Source organism: Hyperolius riggenbachi, chromosome 5, assembly GCF_040937935.1.
Source record: "Hyperolius riggenbachi isolate aHypRig1 chromosome 5, aHypRig1.pri, whole genome shotgun sequence".
Classification (NCBI taxonomy): Eukaryota; Metazoa; Chordata; class Amphibia; order Anura; family Hyperoliidae; genus Hyperolius; species Hyperolius riggenbachi.
Genome location: NC_090650.1, coordinates 141,917,891 through 141,945,449, shown reverse-complemented (window position 1 = coordinate 141,945,449; position 27,559 = coordinate 141,917,891). Strand labels below are relative to the sequence as shown.

The following is a 27,559-nucleotide window of genomic DNA, read 5'->3' as shown; positions in this document are numbered from 1 at the left end:
TGCTTCTGGTTGACTGGCTGTGGGTCAAATAATTAAAGTCCGTTTAAACAGGGAAAGGAGGGACCCTGGCACAAACCAAGGCCCGTAAGTACTTTCAATAAATTATAGGGACACTACCCGTCAACTAATTTTAATTACAAAATTTGGTTTACGTACTGTGAGGAAACGCGGAAAAGCCGCCGCGAGTACTCAGAACGTGGCGGCTGATTCCGCGTCCAACGCGGCAGTTTGCACGCATAGGCCTACATCCAGTAAGATGGCCGAACGCGGAGGAACCGCGCATGCCGTGATAGCGGTGCGGCGGATTCCGCGTCCAGCACGGCAGGTGATTTGCAACACATGTCTGGTGTGGCTGGGACTGATAGTCCACACAGGTTCAGAAAGACGCGCAGAGAGGCAGAACTTTTATGACAGCCAGATGGGAGTCCGCTGACCAAGCCGGTCAGCTGACGATTCAACCAGTTCCCATTGGTCCAGCACTTAGGGGAGGCGCTGGAGAGCGCTTTGCTATATATACTGGGTGCTGGTCATTCTCTGGTTGTCTGCCGTTGCGATCACTACGTGGAAGCACTCAGACCTTTTGTCAGATTTTGTGTTATACCTGTTATACGTCAGACTAGTTCCAGGGTGTTGATGATCACGGACCTCACACCCAGATTAGGGACTTGTGTTCTCAACCTGTTATACGTCAGACTAGTTCCAGGGTGTTGATGATCACGGACCTCACACCCAGATTAGGGACTTGTATTATCATTCTGTTATTCTTCAGACTAGTTCCAGGGTGTTGATGATTACGGAGCTCACACCGAGACTAGGCATTGTATATTATCTGTTATGACCTTCTGCTTTCTTGACCATCCCTCTGCTTTCTGATTCGGTACTACGCATATCTGATATCACGTTGCCAAACCCTGCCTGTCTTGGATACCGAATCAGCCTTCTGTCTTTGTACCTTATCTGTCTGTCTGTTGCCGACCTGGCTAGTCCGACCTCGAGAACTATCTCCTCTGTTTAGAGATAGTTCACAGATCTGTCAGTGACACTCCCCCCTTGGTGTCACTCACACTCTGGTCCTTTCTTCACTCAGCCTGACTCCCCCCCCCTTTGGGAGCCTCAGGCCGAGGAAGGAGCCTGTCCTTCAGGCAGTATCCCATACTGCATTGTATCCCCTTTACGGGGACCCTCCTCAAAGTATTACTGTTGCACCAAACACTCATATTACTCAGGTGTCCAGAGGTTAGAGATATATCTGATTATCGGTGATACTGCAGATCATCAATAATCGGGTATATATCTGTATTCTCGGTGATACTGCAGATCACCGGTAATCAGATCCTCTCTGTGTTACACCGATCGTTACACGTACCCTTCAATTCATATGTGTTTGAAGGGTGTTTGAAGGGTGCAAAGTTTTTGGCACTATATAACTATATAGTGCCAAAAACTTGGTACAACTTTAATGGCAATAAGTCCTACTGCTAAATCTTGGAAATTACCCAGCCCAATTATTCTATCGCTATTGCTAAGATAAACCAGATCTGCAGTAATTAATGCTTAATGGCAAGAATGAAAGGCAGTGAATCACACGCCAAACAGGGTTCTTATTTACCTTGAAAATGTAAAAGTCCTGAGTCTGATGTTGCCTGTCGGGCATTGAGAGCAGATCCCAAGGGCGACATAGCTGGGCCAACACTGTACAGACGAGAAGTCAGCTGTACAGCTGATGACACGTTCTGTTGCTATGCAAGGGGGTAGAGGGCCGACGGAGCGATGCACTCAAGATGTCACGTGCCTGTCGGGCATTGAGAGCAGATCCCAAGGGCGACATAGCTGGGCCAACACTGTACAGACGAGAAGTCAGCTGTACAGCTGATGACACGTTCTGTTGCTATGCAAGGGGGTAGAGGGCCGACGGAGCGATGCACTCAAGATGTCACGTGGCGGGGCGGTGCAATCGGCAGCACAAAGCAATCAGTTGTAGCTCGGCCAATTTGATCCACCTGATGGATCGTGTACAGGGCTCAAGTCGAAGGCTGCTATATACACGCCGGATTATCGGCTGAGGTGGTCTTTATCAGCCACCTCAGCAGACTTTAATCAAGTGCATATATGGAGTTTAGGTAATATACAGAACCAATCATATGCCAAGACAAGAGATATTTTGATGGTTTTATAGTTCATTAGATTTATTCTCAAATTATATTAACATTTTATGCATACTATACTTCTGATCCATGCAGACTTGGATACAAGGCTGGTTTCCATAGAAATGTTCAATCTAGCACTAACTGGACTTACACTAATCAACAGATTTTCAAGGTTGTATCCACATATGTTTATAAAGCATGTACACTGCTAAAAAAAATAAATACAAGTTGAAATTGAAAAAATTACACTGTTCAACAAGACTGCTTTGAGAATTTTCTATTGTTCAATTTTGGATTGACTTTTGGTTCAAGTGCATAGAAACACTTTGGCCTTGATTCATATTCTGGACATTAAAATACCTTATTTGGTATTCTAGACTTTTGTGTGCTAATGCATAAAAAAATTTCACAGGTGAGGTAGTGGTTAGGTAATTTACAGAAGCCCATTGACGAAAACCTGTTTGGTAACAGCAAAGCTGTGTGGAGCTGTCTCTGTTTTGTTACAAGCTGTTCGGTGCAATGAGGGCATTACAATATTAAGAGGCATCCCGATATCCCTTTAGAATGTACATGTTTGTTATAATGCCTCTGAATCTGTCTATTAGTCTTTCTTAACATTTTATTTAATTGCCCCAGCTTAAAAGAACTTACAGGAGACATTACACATGCCTTTCCCCACTAGCTCCTCTGCATCATCATAAACGGCCGAAGGGCTCCAGGGGAAACTTCATTTGTTCCGCTCTCCCTGCTCGATGCCTGGGGGGGTAGAAAAGCTTGTTCCACCCGAGAAGCCTTCACAACCTATCAAAATCCGATCAGCGGGACTTGCAGGAGACAGGGGCTGTTTCTATTGGCTCTGCTCCTGTCAGTTATAGCTCTCTCTGCTTCTGCGAGTCACGGCTGGCTCCCCACAGTCTCCGCACTGTTTACGCCACACCAGTGCAGGTAATATTTCTGGACTGTACCGCATGTTGTAGCCTTTATAAATTTACATTTACTAATGTGCTTAGGTATTTACCACACAAGTTGGTAATTTACCTCACTGCTCGGTAATTTCAGCTTTCCATGTGGTAGCAGCCTTTATAAATTGACATTTTCCTAAGTGCTCGGTAAAGTCAGCTACCGTATGCTGTAATGCTTTATGAATCGAGGCCTATGCAGACAATATTAATTGTGACACACAAAGGGTTGTAGTCAGGGGTGTAGCAATAGCTATAGCAGCTGCTATGGGGCCCCCGGAGAAGAGGGGAGCCAGGTGGTACTTGATGTGTTCACTTTGAAAGTGGAGCTGTCCGCCATACTATCTCAGAAAAAAATCCACATATATAAGCAGATAAATACTTTCTCTACTTATATAACATATGTATTGCACTGTCCATATTTAGATTTTTGTGATTTTTCTATAGTAAAAAAGAGAAGATTTTCCATTTTGTCTGTGTCTATCTTGAAGCTAATCCTGACATCATTTCCTCCCCTACTCTGTCTGTGTATCATTGCCCGCCCTTCTCCCAGTCTTCAGACACTCCCACCCAGGTCTACAGTAGAAAGTGCATTGAGAAATCTTGAGCAATCACAGAGGAACAGAGGTGTGGGAGGGGAAAACAAGAGGGAAAGAGGCTTCAGCCAAATCAGGCTGCATTAGTTAAGAGGGGAAAGTAAAGAAGAAAAAAAGAAAACCCAGCATGCCCCGCAACGTACTTTGTGTGGCAGATGTACCAAATGTACCAAATAAAAGGCAGGGAAACTGGGGAAAGATGTTTTATGGAAAAGAAAAATAAGAGTGATTTTTAACTTTAGGATTGCCTGGTTAGCATCCGTATTTCTTGTCTATCAGAAAAAAATAAAGAATTGATTTTTTATTTTATGCCCGACTGTAACCCTTTAACCTCTTAAAGACCACGGGCTCCCCCTCTAATCTCTAGCTACGCCACTGGTTGTAGTGTTGTTTCTTTTGATTCCACTCTAGACAGAAATATCTATTGCAAAGACAGAAATTAGTGGAAAGTACTTTTTGAATGAGGTATTTTTATGACACAAAAGCAAACTTACCAATCTTACTGTCCAGATAACCTTCAAACTCACTTTTCTCAGAGATGACAACTGGAATCTCTTTTTTAGTAAGCAGGTTGATTGCTGATACACGAGTGAGGCAGTCTGCAGTCACAACATAAAAGAGAATACTGAACATAAGAAAACTGCTATCTCACAAAAGCCTTTCAATTTCCAGTGATGCTTGACTTTCAGTTTCTTTTCTTTTTTTTTTTTTTTTCTTCTTACTTTTGCTACCAAAGCAAGATGCTATGTGAAGAAATGATGAAGAGCGAACTGTTACTGACGTTATACTTTTACAAAAAAAAAGTTACACAGGGAAGTGACTGTGTTGCCCCTTTTACACATTACACAATTTGCATGCGAATTGCATTTTTGCAAAATCAAGTTCGCCACACATCTAGCGCAAGTCAACAGCATTGCGTTTTAAAGCAAATTTTCACATCTGATTTTTCTTCTGAAAAAATGGCCTACATGACATGTATATATTACGCAATGGATATGGGAATTGCATACAATGCTAGCAATGAAATGCACATTTTTGAACTCCAAATGCAATAATTTGCATGGGAATACCAAAATGTACATAAATAAGAAACACAGTATTAGCAACACTTCTAAAAAAAAAAAACAAACGAAAAAAAAAAACCCAAGCACATGCTCAACATGCTCCCCTGGTGAACCCACGGGAAATAGAGGGGAGGGACAGGAAGCTATAGCTGTAAACAAAAATTCCACTATAAATTTTCACACTCAAAACACATAGAAAAATAGTCAAAATTGCATCCGAAAATTTGTACATGCAGATTCACATTTGGGAAAAAAAATGCAAAGTGTGAAGGTACCCTGAACTACCAGATTCCAGTTGGAATGCTAGTTACAATGGACAGACCTGATACTTTTTTCAGAAACAGCATAGCTATACCCTACATATGCTAAAGTAACAGCAAATTGTCCCTTAATACACTTTGCAATAGTAAATTATTCGTAATTTTTCACTCCTGCAGAGATTTGAGCATCCAATGACACAGATTATTGTTCCACACATTTCCCTTTTATTAGCAGTTGGTATACCATATACAGAAATCATAGGGCTGTTGCTAGCATCTCCTGTTCTGCCTCTGCTCTTTAAATTATTTGGCATTAGCAATACTGTAAATTGGTAATCTCTTTATAACCCTGAACTGTGTATGCATTACATTAAAAACGTGTTATCTCTCCACAACAAAGTGTTTCAATGAACTTGAGAGGAAGTAGAAGTTTGAGTGTCTGACACATAAACACACTCACTTGTACCCAGTGTTACACATCAATACATCATATTGTGATCACTAAGGCCTCTTTTACAATATACACTGAAAAAACGGATGCATCAACTTTCCATAGGAGTGTATTGTGAAAAAACTTTCAGTTAAAATGCGTATAATGTGAACTGAACCTAAGGTAAACATGGGCATTATCTTTGCACATCAGTTGTCTGTTCAGTTATAACTGACACCAACTGATTTAGTGTAAAAGGACCTTACTCACCACTGCTCCTTTTCTCACCTTTGCCTGGTATGAAAGTCTCCTGTAGGGCTTCCCTCACACTGCTGCCTCCATGCAGCAGCCTGTGGCTTGGTAATATTGTAATATGAGATGCTCCATAAACAGCCTCTGGGTTGAAGGAATACGCAGAAATGATTTCACCAGTTTCCACATTATTTACCTAAGTATGAATAGGAGGAAAGTTAGTGTTGGGGGGGGGGGGGGGGGTAAATCAGTGCGTCATATAGTCCAAATGAGAGCAGCTCCAAGAATGCGCAAGGCCTATGCATTCACAGCACGGGCCTCCACCCACCAGCACCAACATCCGCTGTGTGACCTAACGCCACCCTGCATAGCTGGGAGAATGGGAGCGCACGTGTCATTATCAGATCGTGCTGCCATACACTGCACTAATCCATGAGGGCGCAGTACTTCCTGGTTACTGATGCCCTCATGCACCACGTGCACCATTACGCAGAGGGCATCAGTAGCCAGGAAGTACAGCTTCCTCCGCGTCGCAGTGCATACGGTTCACTACACTAGGTCCACCTATAAGTATGCTGTAGAAATGCTTGTGTAAGCTGAAAAGATGAAGGCACACTCACCCTTGGATCAATACCAAGTGTCCATCTACCTTAGGCCTGGAACCCACTAGGAGCGCTTTTCTGAGCGATGTGTGATTAAAAAAGCTCTTGCTAATGTAATGCTATGTGTGTGTGATCCCACTTGAGCGTGATTTTATAAAAATCTCCCATAGCATTGCATTAGCAAGAGCTTTTTCAAATCACTACCACTTAGAAACCGCAGCGGACAGATGGGCATTCGATTGATTATATACATACATATATATATATATATATATATATATATATATATATATATATATATATATTTTTTTTTTTTTTTTTTAATTCAGCTTTAAACTGTTTTATCTATGTATGTTCTGGATTTAAAATCCAGTACTTTTATGCCTAGTCAGACTTTCCAAAGTAAGACAAAACGCCTCAAGAGGTCTTAAGGCAAGTACAAACACTGGATTAAACCTAGCCAAAAAGGTCCTTGATGGAAGAATCTGGGGTTTGCACAGGAGACTCCTCCCCCCCAAAGATCCAGCATGCAATACTTTTAACCACTTCACAACTGAGGGGTTTTACCCCTTTAGCACCAGAGCAATTTTCACCTTTCAGCGCTCCTTCCAGTAATTCGTCAATCACTTTATCACTACTTATCACAATGAAATGAACTATATCTTGGGTATTTTGCCACCAATTAGGCTTTGTTTGGGTGGTACATTACGCCAAGAATTGTTTTAAGCATTTTTGACAGGAAAATAAGAAAAAAATTGAAAAAAAAACATTATTTTTCAGTTTTTGGCCATTATAATTTTTAAATAATGCATGCTACTGTGATTAAAATCCATGTAATTTATTTGCCCATTTGTCCCGGTTATTACACCGTTTAAATTATGTCTCTATGACAATGTCTGGTGCCAATATTTTGTTTGGAAATAATGGTGTATTTTTTCAGTTTTGCGTCAATCACTATTTACAGGCCCATAACAGTAATAGACCTTCTTGACATACATATTAAAAAAGTTCAGTCCCTAAGGTAACTATTTATGTGGTTTTTTTGTCAATTTTTTTATGTATTAAAAAAAATTGTTTGGGTAGCTTGGGGAGAGTGTGGGAGGGAAACCGTTAATTTTAAATGTAAAATAATGATTTCAATGAAAAAAATGTTTTTGATGTAATTTTACTTTTTGGACACAAGATGGCCTCAGTGATTTTTTTTTGAATGGTCCTGTAAACATACTATGTATGTTTACAGGAAGTATACTATGAATAGGAAACTGTTTTTTTTTTTCACAATGATCGTGCAGGTTTCTCATAGAAGCCGCGATCATTACCACGGGGACTAAGATCAATGAATTCTCATTAATTAATCTCAGGCCGAGCGGATGGTGATGGGAGCACGCACACAAGCAAGCGGGAGCTCGGACAGCGGCGGGAGTACCTATATCTATGACCCGGGCAGGGAAGTAAAGTTTAAAGGGGTGTAGATATACTGTACAGGGCGGGGAAGTGGAAAGATGAGGACCCCCCCCCTCCCGTGATTGGTTCTCCTCACTCTACCTCCTGGAAGCCGCTCCATCATGCCCCACAAGTTGTCCCTTGTTATAATTTAAGTAGGCCTCAGTTACTTGGCCTGAGTTTTATGTAAAAGGCTTGTCCGCAGTGTATGCCTTTAAAATAGATAGAGGTTTGGTGATGCAGGCAGAGGCATCTCAGGGTCTGCGTGTAGCAGAAGATACACGCAGATACTGAGAACATGTTCCTAAGAGAAGGCCATCGGTTTACTCTGACCTCCACTTACAGGACAGGAACAGTAAACATTGGCCATATTTACTAAACATCCACATGCCTGCATCTGGGTCAAGTGCCTCATTGATTATTAATCGAGTAGGCGGGTATGATGACACCACGAGTGGGTCCACCAATAGACTGATATAGGGGGTGGCGAAGATGATGTCATATTTAACTCTTTCCTAGTCGGTATTAAATCTGGAGCGAGCGATGGGGAACTCACTTCTGCTTCTTCCTTCCGCACTAGCTCGCAATACTGACTGGAACCCAATTATTTCTCTAAGCATGTTCTTCCTTTATGTAATCTGATATAATGTCTGCTGTACATAGGTAGTTTAGTGGAACGTAGGTTAGCAAGAAGTGCCTGAGTGACTTCAGTAGGGAGTCTAATCATGAGCTTGTAACGCAACATGAAGATTTGCATAGCTAGGATATGATGACTGTATCTATCTGTCTTTCTGTGACTTGAATAAATAACGGAAACATTGGAGAAGCCTGAGAAAGTCTATTTCCTGTTTGCTGTGTGGAGAGTCAAGTGATCTCACAGTCTGTGAGACGATGGTGTCGAAGCAAGGTGATAAGAACAGTTTATAACAATTGGTGCCTGAAATCCTTCCCTGCCTAGCAAAACAGGCAGACGGGCCGGGGGCAGAAGAAGTTTTCAAGATATTCCACAGCAAAACAAGCGGAATAGACGGACGCAGACGGTAAAGCTTATCAAGCTGATACTGATAAGTGGGAGTGTGCGGGAGCCAAGCACACGGCGGCAATTCGAGAATCAGCGGCGAAACTCTTGGACGTTAGACTGTGACTGCATTGTGCACTGTAGCCACTAGCCGAAATATGGGTCAGACGGGACACTCCGAGGCCAGCTTGCAACTCGCTGTGGGAGATGTAGATCCACTGAGCCAGTCCAGTGTGGGGACGGAGATGACGGTGTTTAAACGCTCAGAAGGTTCCGGAGTCCATGGAAGTTTCGCAGGTGTAGTTGCGGGAATGCTGATGAAGTGCCAAGAATCTGCTGCTCAGGCAAGTTTGTTTACGTTGTTGTATGGCGTTATCTGTATTTGGTGTTATAACAAGGAGAGTATAATGTGTTAATGTGTACATTCTGTGTTAATTGCAGCATGGTGGCTGCGGGCTTCTTTTTTCTCTCGCGCGTGGTGGGAGGGGGGAGGCTGCTTTCAGAGTTTAGGTGCTTGGTTTTTTTTTTCTTCGGATTCAAGCTTCCTGTGTTGTATATTTACGTAGTGGTTATCTCTGCATTTGTCTCAGGCATGTTTTTGCTGGAAAGAAGTCGATTGGGTTTTTTTTTTCTCTTCTCTTCTCTCCCCGTCTCTACAGAGGCTGGGAAAAAAGGGGGGGGGGGTCCCCCGCAGCAGGAGATAAGCCAGCGGTGCTTCTGTTAGTACTGGATGGGAGGGAGAGGTGATAGAGAGGAGTGTAGTGAGAGGTGCAAGCTTATCTAGTTCCAGTCAGCGCCGCTAAAAGTTATATAGGTTTAATGTTGTAGTCATGTCAGACTGATAAATGTGCGTCTCAGAAGTACTAGCTGTTAATATGGTTTAGAGTTACGCTGCACGCTTGAATAGTTCTGTGTTATGCTGCAGATGATTTGTGAGGAGAGAGAGGGTTCCACGTTCCTGGGTGATGCTAGGATGTAAAATATTTAGCATTGCAGCTGTGACGCAGTTTGTCTCACTTTTGGCAAGCATCCCAGAGAGTATAGGTAGCGGAAGGCTGACTCTCGGTAAAATGTATAGATGCTGTGTGTAACTATGCATTACAAATGTATGTTCTGTGTGAGTTTTGTTCTCTCTCCTAGGTCTATAGGAACGAGAGGCTGCTATGGGAGCAGCCATCTTGGCTGGCAGTCCAGGACTCAAAATGGCGGCAGTGGAGAGAGCCCGCCCCCGTGAGTCATGGCCCCCACACGTCATGGCAGGGGGGAGGAGGGGCTGGGGGATCCACGTCACGTCAGGCTGTGCTCGCGGCTCCGGGCAGAGCAGCTGAAAGGGAGGGGGGTAGAAATACAGAGACATTCTCCTGTGTGTCTCGGTTCTCAAAGTATTTCCCCAGAGATTTTCCCTGGGTCCATGGAAAGGAATGCCAGAATAGGAAGTGTTTCCCAGCTCGGTGCAGGGACACACGGAGCAGTACAGATCGGAAATGGGTCTGTACTGTGTTGCTTATGGGATTATTCCTGTAAGTGAGGCACCTTAATGGGTGGTGCAGCATAAGTTCCCAATAGGAAATGGGGGACAGTGCATCAGGGGGGTGCCGGAGGTGGAAAAAAGGGAGTTGACCGATTCCGGGTTTCCGTCGCCGCTGCTGCAGAGCGGTAACGTTTTTTTCCGTTTTTTTTTCGTGGACAGGGCCAGAGCTTGACTGAGAGGTCTATGCTGGGCCGGGGCTGTTTTTTGTGCGTTTTTTTCCGTCCACTGATTGGTCAAATATGTTTTTTCCAGCTCCTATCAATTGTAGCACAAAGAACAAGGACTGACAGCAGTTCATGGGGCAATTATGCAGATGATAGAATTGCCGTTTACAGAGTGACAGTGTATCAGTACGGTGTTTGCCATGTGACTACCTACCAAGTGGGCATTCAGGGATCTGCATACAGGCATGTGACGCTGGTATGCTTAGCCCTGCACCCTGTGTAGTTTAAGTGCAAAGTGCTCCTTCCGACAGGGAGGCAGCAATTTTTTGGTAGTTTAGGTGGTGGCACGGCAAACATTGATCAGAGGGTACAACACACAGAACTTCTAGCAGAGCTGGTATCGCAATGAAGTTCTAGATAAGTAAATGCAATAATGAGTAAGAGCATTGCAGGCTCACCTGCAAAGCAGCAACAGGTGTGGCATCCGTAATCTGTGCATGCGACGGCCGCGCATGGACAGATAGGGGGGGATGTGGAGTGAGCTGCAATGTGGTGTTAGCTTCCAAAGGTGAAGCGAGCGTCCAAAGGTGGAGTCCGCGGGAGCATATTTTAAACAGGTAAGTACTGAGGATAGTACTGAGGTAGGGGGGTGAAGTTTAACTCCAATCTACCAATAAGAGTAAACAGTGTTCATGAGAACCATAAAGCAACGAGATCAATTACGATATATATTGATCAATTTAAAGTGTAAAGAGTACAAGCCGCAGGGCGAATCCCAAATCATTAATAAGAATTGATTTGTTTGTATTTCGATTTCAGGTGTTTGGCAATATGGATTTGAGACAGATGCCGTGCTGGCAGCAAAGCTGGAGATGTCAGTCGGATACGCGAAAGGTTCCAGATGCCAATCTAAGCTTGGAGAACAGCGAGATTCCTGAGATTGGAAAGAGACTAAAACACGAGATTCCTGAGAGTGGAAAGAGACTAAAACACGAGATTCCTGAGATCGGAAAACGTCTAAAAGAACTGTCTGAGCAAAGCATAGTGCAAATTGCTAATGTTTTTCTTTCCCAAGGTGGTGCTTTTATAATGAGGAGTACCGTGCTGATGGTGATCCTAGGTTGCCATTTCGTCCTAGGAGAACGAAGAGAGGACATTCTCATGTATAATAAGGGGTTAATGAGAATGCAAGGCCCAAGCATGTTAATGTTTGGTGACAAAGGTACTAATCCTTTCACACCTCCCTCCGCTTGGCACAGACGGACCATGCAGGGACGGAGGAAAAGAGCACTTGTGCCAGGAGAAAGCAAATTTCATGGCACAAGGTGGGTGAAAGGTCTGAAGGGTCAAGTGTGCGGGCAGTGGGAATTTAATGGCAGTGTAAATCTGCTATTGAATGCCACACTCCCAGAATCGATGCACCGATCCAAAGGTTTGTTAAAAGGTACATTGCAGTACAATGGGTACATGCAAAAGGTGGAGTGTGTGATTCAGGGGTACCTTGTCTTGGTTATGCAGAGTGAGATGGGTCCAGATTGGAGAGGAACGAGCAGGAGGTGTCAATTCTCTTACCAGAGAGACGCAGGGGACCACATCACACTCTGGAGCTACCAACAGAGAGTGCCTCTGAAACAACTATACACACGTAAAGGCTGGAAAGCCAAGGGTGGGTGGTTCTCAAAACAAGAAGTAAAAAGCGAGATCAAGCCACATTTCCAGGTGACAAAGAGGGTGGGGAGAGCGGTCCCGGGGGAGGGAAAGCCCACACAGGGAACCCCATTCACACCACACGGGTCACAACCGGGGACGATATTACACAGTCCATATGCAGCAGCTTATCCTCATGATAGTTGGGTAAGTGAAGAGGTACTCTTAATCGAAAGATTGCAGAGAGTACAGTCTTCCCGACCTCAGGTACATATTGTGCCTCAGGATGTAAGGGGGGAAGAGGTCCAATCAGGACAGCTGGGGACATATTTTGTCAGCGAGAGATTGGACAAGGGGAGGTATATTAATTTTTCTGGAGAAGGATCTTTTGCATGGCAGCTTCGAGATGTTTGGGTGAACAAATGGAAACGGTGCAACATTCCTTTAGGCACCGCTACTTCCTTAGTTCCCACCTCAACCCGTGTCTTACACCAGGACCTGAGAGGTCAACCTTTTTTGGTGCTAGACGGGGAGGTGAAGCAAGTAGAGTTGTCCTCATGCGGGCAATTCTTGCAGAAGTATCTGCGTTGGCCGGGGCAAGCCAAATTTAGTGAAGAAGCCTGCAGGCTCAATAACGCAGAATGCGAGGCTACCATTCAAAAGATCCACCCTGAAGCCAAACCAATAGTTCCGGTGGCTGAAGGAAGGGTTTGGTTTTTTAACATAAGGTCTAATGATACATTCAAGGTATATTCTCATAATTGTTCCGATAAGGGGGATTTTCCAAGGGGAACATATTGTGTGAGTGGAGATCCCATATGGATCCTGTCATCCAGGCTGGATGACGTTGTTTCTCAAATTGTTAAGAGAACTCTAAAGGTCAAAGTTTCACGGGTAGTTCCCGTCCTGAAAGAGAACACGACATGGGACGAAGGGGAACAGGGTTTGATTCAAGACGACCACATTTTGTTACAAAGGTTAAACAAACAGTACACTAAGTTAAAGGTAAGATTTCACCATGATACAGGTGATCTTAACGAGGTAGAACACAAAAATGAGCAGGTGAGTTCCAGTCTGACCTGGTGGACAAAGGTTCCGGTGATGTTCCAGGGACACTCGGACGGGGCATCTGCAGTTCCAAAGTTCTTTCTACACCCACTGGTCGTCTGGATGGGGATGACAACTTTAGGCATCATTATCCAGGTGAGGTTGCGGGTTAAAATTACGTAAAATAAATTAACCTGGTCCAGAGATTGGTGCCTCATAAACAATCTCCTGAACCAATAGTTTAAATTAAGGGATATACAGGGTTACGGGTATAGGTTTAGTAGTACCTATGATGGGGCTGATTGTATAAAGGCGCTCTTTTAGAAGGCACCTGGCACTGCTCCGTTTTGTAACAAACAAACGAGTTTCACTTTTCTGTGGTCATGCAAGTTTGTGAGTGATACGCAAGTGACGCAAATGCTGAGCATGTGGTATTGAGGGACTTAGAAGTAGGGCCTCCCCAGAGAGCCTGGTTACAGGAAGACCAAGAGGTCTTGCTCTCTCTCTTCCAGGGGTAACCGCCTAGAGCAGAGAAGTTGTGTGAGCACGAACATCGAAAAGTGAAACATACAAGAAAGAAACCAGGTACTGGGAGGTTCAGACGCTGAGATCTGCGGGTCAAGCCGTTTTAGGGGGGATTGTTATAATTTAAGTAGGCCTCAGTTACTTGGCCTGAGTTTTATGTAAAAGGCTTGTCCGCAGTGTATGCCTTTAAAATAGATAGAGGTTTGGTGATGCAGGCAGAGGCATCTCAGGGTCTGCGTGTAGCAGAAGATACACGCAGATACTGAGAACATGTTCCTAAGAGAAGGCCATCGGTTTACTCTGACCTCCACTTACAGGACAGGAACAGTAAACATTGGCCATATTTACTAAACATCCACATGCCTGCATCTGGGTCAAGTGCCTCATTGATTATTAATCGAGTAGGCGGGTATGATGACACCACGAGTGGGTCCACCAATAGACTGATATAGGGGGTGGCGAAGATGATGTCATATTTAACTCTTTCCTAGTCGGTATTAAATCTGGAGCGAGCGATGGGGAACTCACTTCTGCTTCTTCCTTCCTGGAACTAGCTCGCAATACTGACTGGAACCCAATTATTTCTCTAAGCATGTTCTTCCTTTATGTAATCTGATATAATGTCTGCTGTACATAGGTAGTTTAGTGGAACGTAGGTTAGCAAGAAGTGCCTGAGTGACTTCAGTAGGGAGTCTAATCATGAGCTTGTAACGCAACATGAAGATTTGCATAGCTAGGATATGATGACTGTATCTATCTGTCTTTCTGTGACTTGAATAAATAACGGAAACATTGGAGAAGCCTGAGAAAGTCTATTTCCTGTTTGCTGTGTGGAGAGTCAAGTGATCTCACAGTCTGTGAGACGATGGTGTCGAAGCAAGGTGATAAGAACAGTTTATAACATCCCTCTTCCACCCTCCATAGCAGCAGATGCATTGCTAGCCTCTAGGCTATCAATGCATCTGTACAGCACTCAAGTGTGGTCTGAGGGATTAAGTCCTGATCTCTGCAGGTGACAGTACTTCTGTACGTGGCTTTACAAGGCTACAAATAACTTTACAGCAAATTAATGACCTCAATGATCTGCATTAGCAAAACAATCTTTGTATTTCTTTTTTAAGTCCAGATTTGTGTTTTAAAGATAAGAAACAGCAACAGGAAGGGAGCCAGAAAAAGATATATATTCAAAGCCTATACCTTTATATTCAAAGCTTATTCTTTGAACCTTTTGAGTTAACTAACAAATTGTATCATCCTGATTCTAAACTTTTGCTTTGCAAGACCTCTTGAGCTTCCTACCCTGATCAGTGCAACCAAGGCTGAAATGTCAAGTGCTGCAGTGGTATAGCCTGTAACAGCATGGTGGGAAAGCTGAAGGCTTTCATGTTATATAAAGAAGTGCGCAGAGCAGTCATCGTTTGCAAAGGAGTAATCCACAAAAAACTATTTTTATTGTACACTGGAATAAGTTCGTAAGACTGAAACATGCTTGCTAAGGACCAATAGCTTATAAGCAGTACTTGCCATTACTTGTACTTCTGCTGTTTCAGTAACTAAACCCAAATTATCTTGATTTGTGAATGTAGACGATACATCAGGAGAGAAAGAAAATAGTAAGGTAAAAGAGCTGGAGACAAAGGTGCACCTTACCTTTAACATGAAGTCAAAAAAGCAGCCAGTGCAATCACCGATCCAGTTAGCTTGCATGCCTTTCACTCCATACCATTCTGGTAGATCAGCTAGAGCATCCAGCATCGCCTGCAAGAAACAACACTTTAAAATATGATGTCTTACTTAAGTTTCACACCACAATTAAAGAGATTTTAAGCAGTGCCCAAAACCAACCAAGCCAAGATTAGACATAATGTGTCTAATCAGTCATGAAGCGAAGAAGAAACAGATTGTTTATAGTAATCATTGTCAATTGCATAGATGAAGAAAGACACAAGCATTTGGGTATTGTTCAGGCAAACAACATCATGCACAGTGACGTAGCAATAGGGGATGCAGAAGTTGCGACCACATCGGGGCCCTTGGGCCAGAGGGGCCCTGCCTCAACTGCAGTATTAGCTCTTTATTGGTCCTGTGTTTGTAATAATCACTTTCATAGATGATTTAAATTGTAGTAATTATTAACAAACTGTTTCTAAGCCCCTTCTTGCACATCTGACACTGTGGTTGTCTTTGGCAGGTGTTGTCAATTGTTATGTACAGAGTGATGGGGGTGGGGGGGGGGGGAATGTAGAACTTGCACTGGGGCCCAGAGGCCCTAAGCTACAACACTGATCATGCATGCTAAGAAAAGAAAAATCAGTATAGAAGATCTCACTTATTTGTAGAGAAAACTGCAATCAATGAATTGACACACACACATGAAAAGTATTCAGGGGCTCTCAGCTTAGAAAGTGTCACCTCACTCTTCTAATCACCACTGTTTCAAAAAAGACTACACTCACATTCCTTCACAATGCAAGTGCACCTGGATAACCTTATGAATAATATAGGAAGCAGCACATGGTGCTCAATACTGCATAAATCAATTAAAAGTGTCTCTCAAACAAAACAGCACTCCAACCGGATGTGCCACCACCAGGAAGGATCAGTAGGTCACTCACCTTGTGGAGATGTTTCTCAGCTTTCATTGCCAGCTGTTATCCTTCTGGAGGAGAGACTTAAAGGGAACCTTAACTGAGAGGGATATGGATGTTTCCTTTTAAGCAATACCAGTTGCCTGACTCTCCTGCTAAACTCTTTAGGTGCAGTAGTGGCTGAATCACACACCTGAAACAAGCATGCAGCTAATCCAGTCTGACTTCAGTCAGAGCACCTGATCTGCATGCTTGTTGAGGGGCTGTGGCTAAAAGTATTAGAGACACAGGATCAGCAGGAGAGTCAGGCAACTGGCATTATTTTAAAAGGAAAAATCCATATCCTTTTCAGTTAAGGTTCCCTTTAACATTGTTAGGATGTGCCAAATTCAAGCAGTGCTCTGGTGAGTGAAACCCCAATGGGGAAGTGACATACATCAATAATAATACTGATCCTTCCAAGTGGTGGCACATCCTGGTGAAGTGCTGTTTTGTTTGAGGAACACTTCTAATTGATTTATGCAGTATTGAGCGCTATGTGCGGCTTTCTCTGTTATTCACAGGGTAATCCGGGTGCACTTAAATTGCAAAGGATTGTGAGCGCAGCCTTTTGGAAACATAGAAATCACGCTGATGTTGAAAAATGTTGAAATCCAAACTCAATGTTGGTAATACCATCAAATCCATTAAACGTTGAGTTACTCTTCTCATCAGCTCTTGAGATGAGGGAAAAATCCTCCGAACATGCACATTAGCTCAACCAGCGATGGAGAAGTTGGGGAAATCCAATCACTAAACAATCAACAATGCTTCTGGTAAACTAAGTCAACTATGAAAAGCTGTGATTTGCTATCCCCAAACTTGGTTCCTTTAGGCGGAGTTAATAAGCGTATTTTCAAAATATGGTTAATTTTGTGTCATTGAAAATGTAATGACAATTTCTGTCAAACGTATGTAGTTTGGAAATAGACCAATCCCATAATTAGATGCTGCATATGATTGATCCAATATCAGGCTGTGCACAATTAGCATAAACTCAACAGTATTAGCATCTCACTGACTATCTCTAATTATCAGTAATCAGATGTCGTGCAAGGAAACTAAACAACTACAGCTGGAAAATAGACATGTAAGTTTTTGACCATTAAACATGACCTTACACCCTTGCAGTGCTGTAGACAGAATTTGTCTTCCATACAACACAAGTGGACATAGAGACAGGGTTACCAGTTATATAAAGGACATTGTGGAGGATATAGTAAAGTCCATCAAACTGAAAGGCATAGTGAAAATTAAAGACAGGGAACAAGCCTACAAGAAAGATCAGTTGAAAAGTAGAAAAGAAAGGTGGAGCAGCAAATTACAGCAATATGTGAAACAACTGAAAGGAAAAGTTGATAACATCACTTCCAAGAAATCTGAAGAAACATAAATAGACTACAGTAATCTTTGTAACACAACAGCGAGTGAAAGATAGACAGAACAGCAGACAACAGTAACTGTTGATTTTGCAAGTAAACAGAAGAAACCGTAAACTACTTCTTGTTGGCTAAGGAAACTGCAACCAGACAATAAATGACAAGGACAATACAGCAGCATCAAAGATGCATAGGAACATCAGTAAGGTCCATCATCTCCTCGCTAGCAAAAATTTATGGTAACTCAAAATCAAGAAAATTGACAAACAAATACAAAAATACAAATGGATAGACATCTCCCATGTAATACACCGCATATCAAAGTGATTGATAAAAAGAAGGTACAAAACAATAGGTATGACAGTATAAGAAGATGGCTGAGAATAAGCAGCCGAAGATCATAAAATACCACGACCTGCAGATAGAAATGGAGGAACTCTGGTAGAGAAAGCGGTTATTGTTTCTGTAGTGTGGCAGCAGTTGGGGCAATTCCAAAAGCAGTGGAACGTCATCTTGCCTGCATTAGTATTCACAAGATCACCATTAGTAAGAATATAATTTCTAGGAACAGGTGAATAGCCCACATTGGGGATGCTAATTTTTAGGGCTTTCACATGAAAAGTTGACAAAAGTAAATTCATCTGTTTGACAGCCACTCCTGTTTATCAGCTCGGTGCTTGCAGGCTGCTGTAACCATTCACCACTGCTAGCGGTCTCTTGCATGCACATCTGAGTAGGCAGCAGCTGCCCTTAGACATAACATGCAGTGTTTTTTTCCCCATCAGTATGTGCATCGCTTGTCGACTACCCACCTGCTTGCAAATGCTCCTTTCGATCGCATTATTGTACAACTGAAAGGTGCTTAGTCCCAGCAACTGGGTATCTAAACAACGCATTAAATGTGCCGTTTTGTTGTCTGTGTAATATAGCCTTTAGAGTTTGCTGGAAATAAAATGCAACTTGAAATCAAACCAATCCAACTCAATAGATGCTGACTTTGAGACATGCGCATTGCTATGGCAACATGCATGTTAACCTAACCTAGGGAGCGGTAAGGAAGGTCATTTTTTATCTTCTGTTCAAAACAGGAATGTCGAACTCCAGTCCTCGAGGGCCAAGGTCCTTACACTTTTTTGGCACAGCTTACATTAATTAATGGGCTGAATCGGGAAATATGTCCTCTACTTTTCCTTCCTCTCTGTGTAAAGTTGCAAGCATAAATGAGGTTACTCACTGTCTCTCAGCTTCCACCACTGATCTGCCTTCGGCCACACCACCAGGGTCCCATCTCTATACTACAGTGGCAACTTGTAATGTGACCAACCGCCAGTACATACCAGTGGGTCGCATGAAGAGTGACACACTGTAGCCATAGAGAGGCCACTAGACATGTCTGAAGGAAGATCGGCAGTGGTAGCTGAGAGCCAGTGAGTACCCTCATTTATGCTCCACTCGTGACTTTGCATAGAGTGAAAAGGAGAGGCACACCTGGCTACCTATGCTGGGGGGAGAGCTTCCTAAATACTGGGGACACACCTGGCTACCTATACTGGTGAGTGGGCTTCCTAATAGTGGGGACATACCTGGCTACCTATACAGGCAAAGGGGGCTGCTTAATACTTCGGGCACACCTGGCTACCTATATTGGGGAGGGGCTACTTAGTACTTGGGGAACACCTGGCTGGAACACCTACTGGGGATGGGGCTTCTTAATACTGCGGCCCACCTAGCTACCGAATATTGGAGACACCTGTCTACCTATACTGGGGGAGGCTCATCTGCTACCTGAATTGAGGGTTGTCCTAAGAATGAGGGCACATTTGGCTTCCTATCTGCTGGTCGAGGGGTGGGGAACCTCAGCTAATTATGCTAGTTTGGCTCCTCTGTCAAATTTTGTGGATCACGAGTTAAAAGGTTGGCCACCCCTGTTCTACAGCGTGCTTTTTACTGTGCAGTACAGCCATGCCTTTTGTAACAGAAAGTCATTGCAGGTTATCATTTCAATTAATGACTGAAACAACATTCCTCACACAGAAGCTTTCCTGAAGCACCTAACAGGGAATTATCTTATTTATCTCATTTAGGTTACAGAAGTAATGTGACTGGGAACTGTGATGAAAATGTCTCTGGTAGGGATAGAGACAATAAAACAACTTCCAATCTTCCCTGCTCTATCCAAAACTATAAGGACGGCTGGGTAAGCTCTTTTACCTTGCTAATGATTGCATCTTCCTTTGCAAAATGGTTGTGGTGGCTATTACTAAAAAGTGTTAAGTATGTGTATTATGTATTGACATAAACATTGCTCGATGAAACAGGACTTGATCCATTCCTAAACCTGTGCCTGTAGCCTTTGCAGATTAGCCGTAAAAAAGGGCACTGCAATACAGTAGTGCATATTACAGACAATGAAATGAACATAGGACTTTGTTGCTTATGAATATTTTTTCATCAAGAAATGAGCCAATCATTGGAAGTCATTCTTGACTTTGTTTCTATGCCAAACCAATTTTATACTAAATCAAATGAGCTCTGTCACAAGTCAATTGTGGCTATGTACAGCATTCAAAGTAGAAGCCTATTGTGCGCCTATAATTTTAACATTCAGACCATGGTTGCCTAAGAGAGCAAGCTACAGTTTTGCAGGACTTCACCCTTCAGTCCCCATGGTGAGGAAACTGGACTTTGACAGCATGTCTTATTTGACATTTCCAAGCACACAGGACATGATGTCTCTGCAGATTTCGTGCACATTCACCCTGTCCTGTGTGTAGACAGCAGAATACAGATGCCAGCACCTTGCAGGTCCTGCACATGATGGGGGATGACATTACCTGACCTAAATGTTTCTTTCAAATATTTAAAGTGAACCAGAGACGAAGCACCCTTGTGTATTTTACCATAGAAATCAGTGGGAACATTAGAGAAAACATTTACCATGCTCTCTGTTCCATCCTCACTGCTAAAAGTGTCTGTTATCTAGCTGAGATAAGAATCCCGGACTGAGCATTGATTCTGGCTTTGCTATAATGACTCAGCTATAATGATTCCTGAGCAAAGCCAGCAGGGGGCAGGCTTGGACTTGAAGACAGCAAAGAACACAGTCTCAGCTATAATTATTCTGTAGCAAAGCCAGACCGACTGCTTAGTCGGGATTCTTATCTTAGAGGTGATAACAGGCAAATTAAACAGAGAACAATGTAACAAAGAGCAGATTAGGTGTTTACTGTCATGTTCCCACTGATTTATAAGGTAAAATACATGAGGTTGCTTCATCTCTGGTTCTCTTTAAACGGCACATACAAAACCATGGAAAATGGCTGCTATCAAGGATATGTTTCTACTTGCATTTCAATCAGTGGTTTAACACAAACCACAAAAAAGAGCAAAAACAATAGCGCACTTGATAAAATGACCAGTTTGAGAAAACAGCTTAATTGATTGTGAAATCAAACGCATAGTTCACCTTCTCTGATGCTAAAAATGTTTTTGTCAATCATTCCCCCCCCCCCCTTCCCCTCCAAAAAATTAAAAAAATTAAACAGTTGGAAAATTAAGCTTCATCGCCAAAGCAATCGTATTGTTTGTAGGCATGCATGCCAACAATGACCTTTCAATCATTCTGAAGACTGCATTATATGGCCGCCATAAGAATCCCAATATTTGCATGTCTAAAACGTGCACAGGAATAGGGGAATTAGCAGCTTTCAATCCCTTTAGATGCACTAGATACAGTCATAGACGCACTAGATACAGTCATAGATGCACTAGATACAGTCATAACTGTACTGCAGAGACTAGTTTGCAACTGGGATGAATCGCACCATTCTGTACAAAGAATCTTAATGACTGTGTTAATTATAGTACCCTTGCGATCGGCAAAATACATGGGCTCCGAAAATCGTACTAAAGTGGGCCCTTAAAGACATTCAGAAGAAAATGAATACAAATGAGAGAGTTAAACCTCATCTACACGGTACCATTTTCCGGCAGAACGGATCTATTAGACGGATGTATTAGATAATTTCCAACCGGTCTATTTGGATGGTGTTAGATTTTGCAATAGATTTTGGGTACTTATCAAAGCAAAATCTATTGCAAAATTGATCTGAAACAATTTGGACGTGTACACATGATGCAATTTCTTATTAGATCTATCTAATAGGTTAGTCTATCTCATGGAAAATTGTACTGTGTAGATGAGGCTATAGATAGAGACAGAGGGCCATATGCAATTCACTTCATCTCCAAAGTTTTCTCCTGCGACAGAAAGACACACACACACACACACACACACACACACACACACACACACACACACACACACACACACACACACACACACACACACACACACACACACACACACACACACACACACACACACACACACACACACACACACACACACACACACACTATATAACCTCTTTGTGTTTCATTACGAACAATCGATCAGCACAAATTCTGCCTAAGGCATGTGTCATGGTCATAAGCAACTTGTCCACAGAAAACAAAATTACACTATTAATGTAACTAATTAGTGTAAACAGGCAGAAACAGTCTGTGCGGCACTCAAATGGTTAATGCAAGTAAAAAAGCTTAGATCTCATCATGTCTCTCGTAGTCTGCATGCACCACTTTTACAGTAAGTGCTCAGCAAAGTAGCTCAATATGGCTAAAAAAAAGTAAGTAAGTGAATCAACATACCAAAGAAGCGGGCATCCATCTAGTGTCCCTGCTCCCACCTCCACTACCACGCCTCTCCATATGCTTTGAACAGTGGCCAGCCACGGGATTCACGCAATGTGTTGACATGTTATGTGACCTGTTTGTCGACACACAAAAACCACTGCAACGGAAGGTGTCTGCTTCTTTCTTACTTTGTTTAATGCAGTGGTTCTTACATTTTGGGGGATGAAGGAGCCCTTGATGGCTTTGAAATTTTTTCAAGTCACCCATCGGCAAAAACTACCGAAATGCCATTATGGATGTAGGCAGCACCCCCCATTACCCCACATGGGAACTGCAGTAGAGGTACGTACATACGCTCAACTTTTTCAAACAACTTGTCATCCGACTTGTTGTTTGAACGACAAATTGAATGTGTGTACGCGCTGTCCAGCGACTGATAACAGCCGGTTTAACCGATTCGCTTTGCCGATCCGTTGGGCCAACTGTCATTCAAACGACTGTTAGGTCAGTACATGTGTTCTAAAGACTTTTAGATGTTCAAACAACGAGTCGTTTGATCAATCATTTAATCTAGGCCATTGTTCTATCCAGTCCATTGTTCATTATCAAGTTGGTTAAACTACATGTAAATTAGGTAATTTAGCATATCAGCCGCTTTGTTAGTCAGTGTGTACATGACCTCTGAACGACTTGATGTTTGCACTTCAAGTCGTTCAAACGACAAGGCGAACGACAAGTTGTTCGAAAAAGTTGAGACGTGTGTAGTTACACCCAACTTTAATTATCCAGCATCACCTCAGTGCCCACAGGTTGTAAGTGACCCCCATTAGCTGGATAAACATTTCCTTACCTATTCAGGACAAGGCACACTGATCCTTTGCTCCACCCTGATTTCTCCAATGTCCACCTTCAACCACGGCTTCCGGGATTAAAGGTTAACTGGCAGGTAATGCAACTGCATTGTATATCAATGTGTGGTTGCATTACCTGATATCAATGCACAAAGGATGGGAATGAATCCTGAGTCAACCCTGGGAGGTGCTTGAGGAGGAAATGGAACTCACCAGGGTGCTGCGGCACCCAGTTTGAGAATCTCTGGTTTAATGTAACAAATTATGACTAGCCTGATTCTTTAGGCTGTGGCTTCAGTTCCTTTTAGTTGGTTTTACCTATAAATGTACTTGATTGGTTCTGTCTTTATCTTAGACAAAGTAAGTAAGTGTATGTATTACCTTTGTTCATTTATTTACTTGACAACACTGAAAAAGACTTCCCAGTCTCTCTCTATCCTATGCTAGGAAGATGGGTGCAGACTGTTCTGTAAACCCCAAGAGTCATGCTCCCCAAGGGATTCTCTCGGGTGGGAAGTGGGGCTTATAAGGGATAGGGGTGGGAAATCTTACAGTCAGTTGCCGGGCTTCACTCGTGACTGTAGTTAGGTCCATGGCAGCCGGCAATGCCATATATCAGTCCGCACCTGCTGTCTGTCTCTCTGCCTGGACTGCCACTTGCTCTCTCTTCCACCTACTCTGGCCCTCGCTCACCCCAAAGCTTCTCTCATGCTCGGCGCTGGGTGTCAGCTAAGACAGCGCCTGTGCACATGTGGCCCAGGGGCAGAGTTACAGATGGGGAGAAGAGCAATTGGCCCTGTGGTGAGAGGGTAAAAGGGGGTCTTAAACACGGAGCAAAGCAAATTGCTTTGTTCTATTGGCCCTGCAGGCGTATGGTTGTGTTAGAGGCGACAGTTTAGAAAAAAAATGTGAATGGAGTCTGACAGGCAAGTACAGGCTGATGAGAGCATGTGGCAGTGTGCACTCCAAGCTCCATCAGCACCCTTGAAAGCCAATAGTGCTTCATGCAAGGGAATGGTATGACTATACCCTTCCCTATGGCAATAAACAGGCCTGTTCCTTGATTCACATACCTATACTATCATGGTTAATTAATGTGGGTACTGGGTGAGCCTTTTGTTAGAGTGTGTAGTTTTTTAAAAAAAAAAAATAATGGTTAAAAAATCACAATGACATGTTCTCTCTAATCCACCACTTAGAGCATAATAAGAAATTCTGATGCAAGTTTTCAGAATATTGATTTTCATTTCATTTCATGACAAATGATTCCAAAAGTTCTTTTTATTCTTTGCTTATCCTATTTCAATTTGATTAAGACATTAATAACCTGATAAACGGGTCCCAAGGGTATGCTACATTAATATTTTCCTATGGGTCCTCCAAACACTATATTGTAATTATTAACTTACAATCTTATGTAACTGAATTGTAACGATTGTGGAATTCTCTCCGTGATCAGCGCTGACACTGCGGAAATCCTCCACAAGCGTATAATTTGCGAGAACCCAGCAAAAGGTGCAATGCACCTGTAGAGGGAAATTCCTGTCGACAGGGGGAGCTGTGGAGTGCAGAGGAACAGCTCCTCTGCCCTGCCACACACACCAGACAGAAATTGCACGAAGGGAAGAAACGCAGGGCAAGATAGCCCTGAAAGAGAGAGTTCAAAGCGACAGAGGGTATGCGTGTTCACCAAACTAGTCGCCACCCTGCGACGATGAACACACAACCATGAAGACAAAGTGAGAAGGCAATCGCCAGAGATGGCGATTGCTAACAGAGACACAAGACCAAATAAGCACAGATGAGGAATGTATGTATGTTCACCAATCTAGCCGCCACCTGCGACGGCAGACACACAACAAGGAAACCGAGTGAGAACGCAATCGCCTGAGAAGCGATTGCGAATGAGATTGAGCAAAGGGACAGATAGTATGTGTGTGCACCAAACTAGTCGCCAACCCGCGACGGTGCATACACAACAGCAGGTATGAAGTAGGAACGCAATCGCGAGAGAGGCGATTGCCAGGGGTGACACAAGGCTACAGCAAGGCAGAACACGAGAGTAGCAAAGGCACAGCAAATCATACAATGAGGAGATAAGGAAAATAACAAACGCTAGCTAAACGCGAAAACCGCACTCATTCGCAACAGTGCACGCGTTTATGCGCGGTCCCCGCGTGATAAGCACAACAGAGACAAGCACGCCTAACTAACCACCGACAGACAAACATGAAACAGAGGACGCGAGCGCTTGCTTAACGGTTACCTCACCGAGCCTCCAGCAAGCATTCGTAGCAGACAAGCCAGACACATGAAAACAGAAATAAGAGAGGGAGACGGATCCACAGCACTAGCGCAAGGCGAGTGCGATCCAGGCAAGACAGGTAGAGGAGATAGCTGGTAGCAACCGCTGCTCCGGCTATACTCCAAGAACAAAGATCAGAACGACTTCCTGTCGACCACCGCAGGGACAGAACAATCGCAACAAACAAACAAAACAGATGTGCAATCCTAACTGCACTAGGAGAACCTGCCTAGTGCAGTCCCAAGAATTACACTAAGCTAATCTTCAAACAAAGAGCAAGGCTGACACTTGGAGTGTTTCACAGGAACTAACCCTTATGACCAGCAAAGGACTCTGGAAAACATAGCTCTTTATACTGCCAGTCATCAAAGGAGGCAGGTAGGGGATTTGCATAACGAGTGTATGCAAATTCCTCAGCAGCAGAACAGACCAGAAATTTGTAATGGAAAAACCGGTCTCTCCTGCAGAGACCTGCAGCCCACAGACTAGAGGAATGGTCAAACAGCTGTCTGCCAGTGCATCCAGCTGAGCGGATCATTACATAAATGCTATAAAATCATGAAAAAAACAAGCCTGCAAAAGAAGGAGAAAGCAGCCAGCTGAAAGCAGGACACTTGTGTCTGTGTGCTTTTTTCTAAAGGTTATCAGGGCCTATGACTGATGACTATTCCTTGCAGAAGTACACATCCTACTTCAGGCTAGGAGCAGCACACTAGTTACAGCCTGATATTGATGGATGTTTTTAAGCAGTGAAACGATCTTTACCCCCTCAATTATCAATCCCACCTCCGGAGAGTCAGGAGGCCAGTGCGGTGAGTGCGGGCACATAGGGGGGTGTCCAGGCACTGGAGCTGGCTTGAGGTGACCCTGTATTGTGTTTTTACTTGGTTTAGTTTGGTTTAGTATGGTGACGGTGCCCATGTGAAAACCTTTAAGTGTCAGTATTACACTATATTTGCCTTTTCTTTCTTTGGCATGTGATCGTGATTGTCTGGGAAAAAAGATACAAAGGACGGCATATTACACCCTACGGTTGGAATCGGGAGGAGTACCCTAATTTGCCTGAACTGTGAGACTGTTTGATCTTTTTGTGTAGCCCTGAGACAAGTGTGCGCGTTTTCTCTGTTTAGGAAACACAATATATTGTCACCATCCTTACATTCTGTAATCCACATTAAATTTAACAAAGCGCAAGGAGCAGCTAAGCAAATGCCAATCAAACAAGAGTTGCAGGACTGAAAGCACAATTCATTCCAATAAATGGTTTATATAGAAGTGCAGCTGAGTAAATACTTCAAGCAGCTCTGATGTGTGTTTTAATATTTGCCTCAATGCAGACATTTGTCTTAGGCATCAGCAGGGCTTTGCGGGAATGAGGAATAGAAGAAGTTGCACCATGTGCATGAACAAATCACTAACCCCAAAGAGTAACATCTGAACATTCACAACAACAAAATGTGGTCTTAAAGTGGGATACAACGCTGGCATAACAGTCAATAAAAATGTGTTTTCCTACTTTTTCTAAACCCATACAGTTATCATATTTGCTTTTGTGCACAAGTAATGCTGTCTGTCTACAAATTACAAATTCACAAAGTACACTTTATCTGTTCAGAATGCTGCCATTGCATTTTATTGTGTAGCTGCTGTATTTATATATTAAAATCTATCTAGTGATCACTTCTCAGTCGCATATATACTAGAAGCAGAAAGAGCTCAATTTCTGCACTTTGCTAATGTTTACTAAATGTATTCAAGGAAGGAATGTAAACAAAAGATAAAGTTATCACCTCTTTGGATGCGGCCAGAAGCTTTCCCCTGAAGCTTTCAAGTGCTGTGTTCAAAGAGACCCTCTAACAAAATGTTCAGCCTTATTTCTTCTATCCTGTATGTTCCTATACCTGTTCTAATGTGGTCTGGATTACTGCAGCCTTTTCTAGTTGCACAGTCTTTGTAATATATCTAATCTTCTTTTCTTTGTCAAACTTTGTCGACCCAAGTAGGAATGGGCTGCCTC

At 43.1% G+C, this 27,559-nt stretch overlaps 1 protein-coding gene across 2 annotated transcripts in view; it reads right to left on the bottom strand.

Annotated features, from left to right (window-relative positions):
• Positions 1 to 27,559, bottom strand: part of LARS2 (leucyl-tRNA synthetase 2, mitochondrial) — a 320,228-nt gene that overhangs the window by 141,395 nt on the left and 151,274 nt on the right. For both annotated transcript variants that reach the window (XM_068236332.1, XM_068236333.1), the window contains exons 8-10: positions 15,336 to 15,443; positions 5,745 to 5,904; positions 4,197 to 4,301 (exon numbers count right to left, since the gene is read on the bottom strand). In XM_068236332.1, the coding sequence (XP_068092433.1) occupies positions 4,197 to 4,301; positions 5,745 to 5,904; positions 15,336 to 15,443 (373 nt within the window). The remainder of the gene's footprint in view (positions 1 to 4,196; positions 4,302 to 5,744; positions 5,905 to 15,335; positions 15,444 to 27,559) is intronic.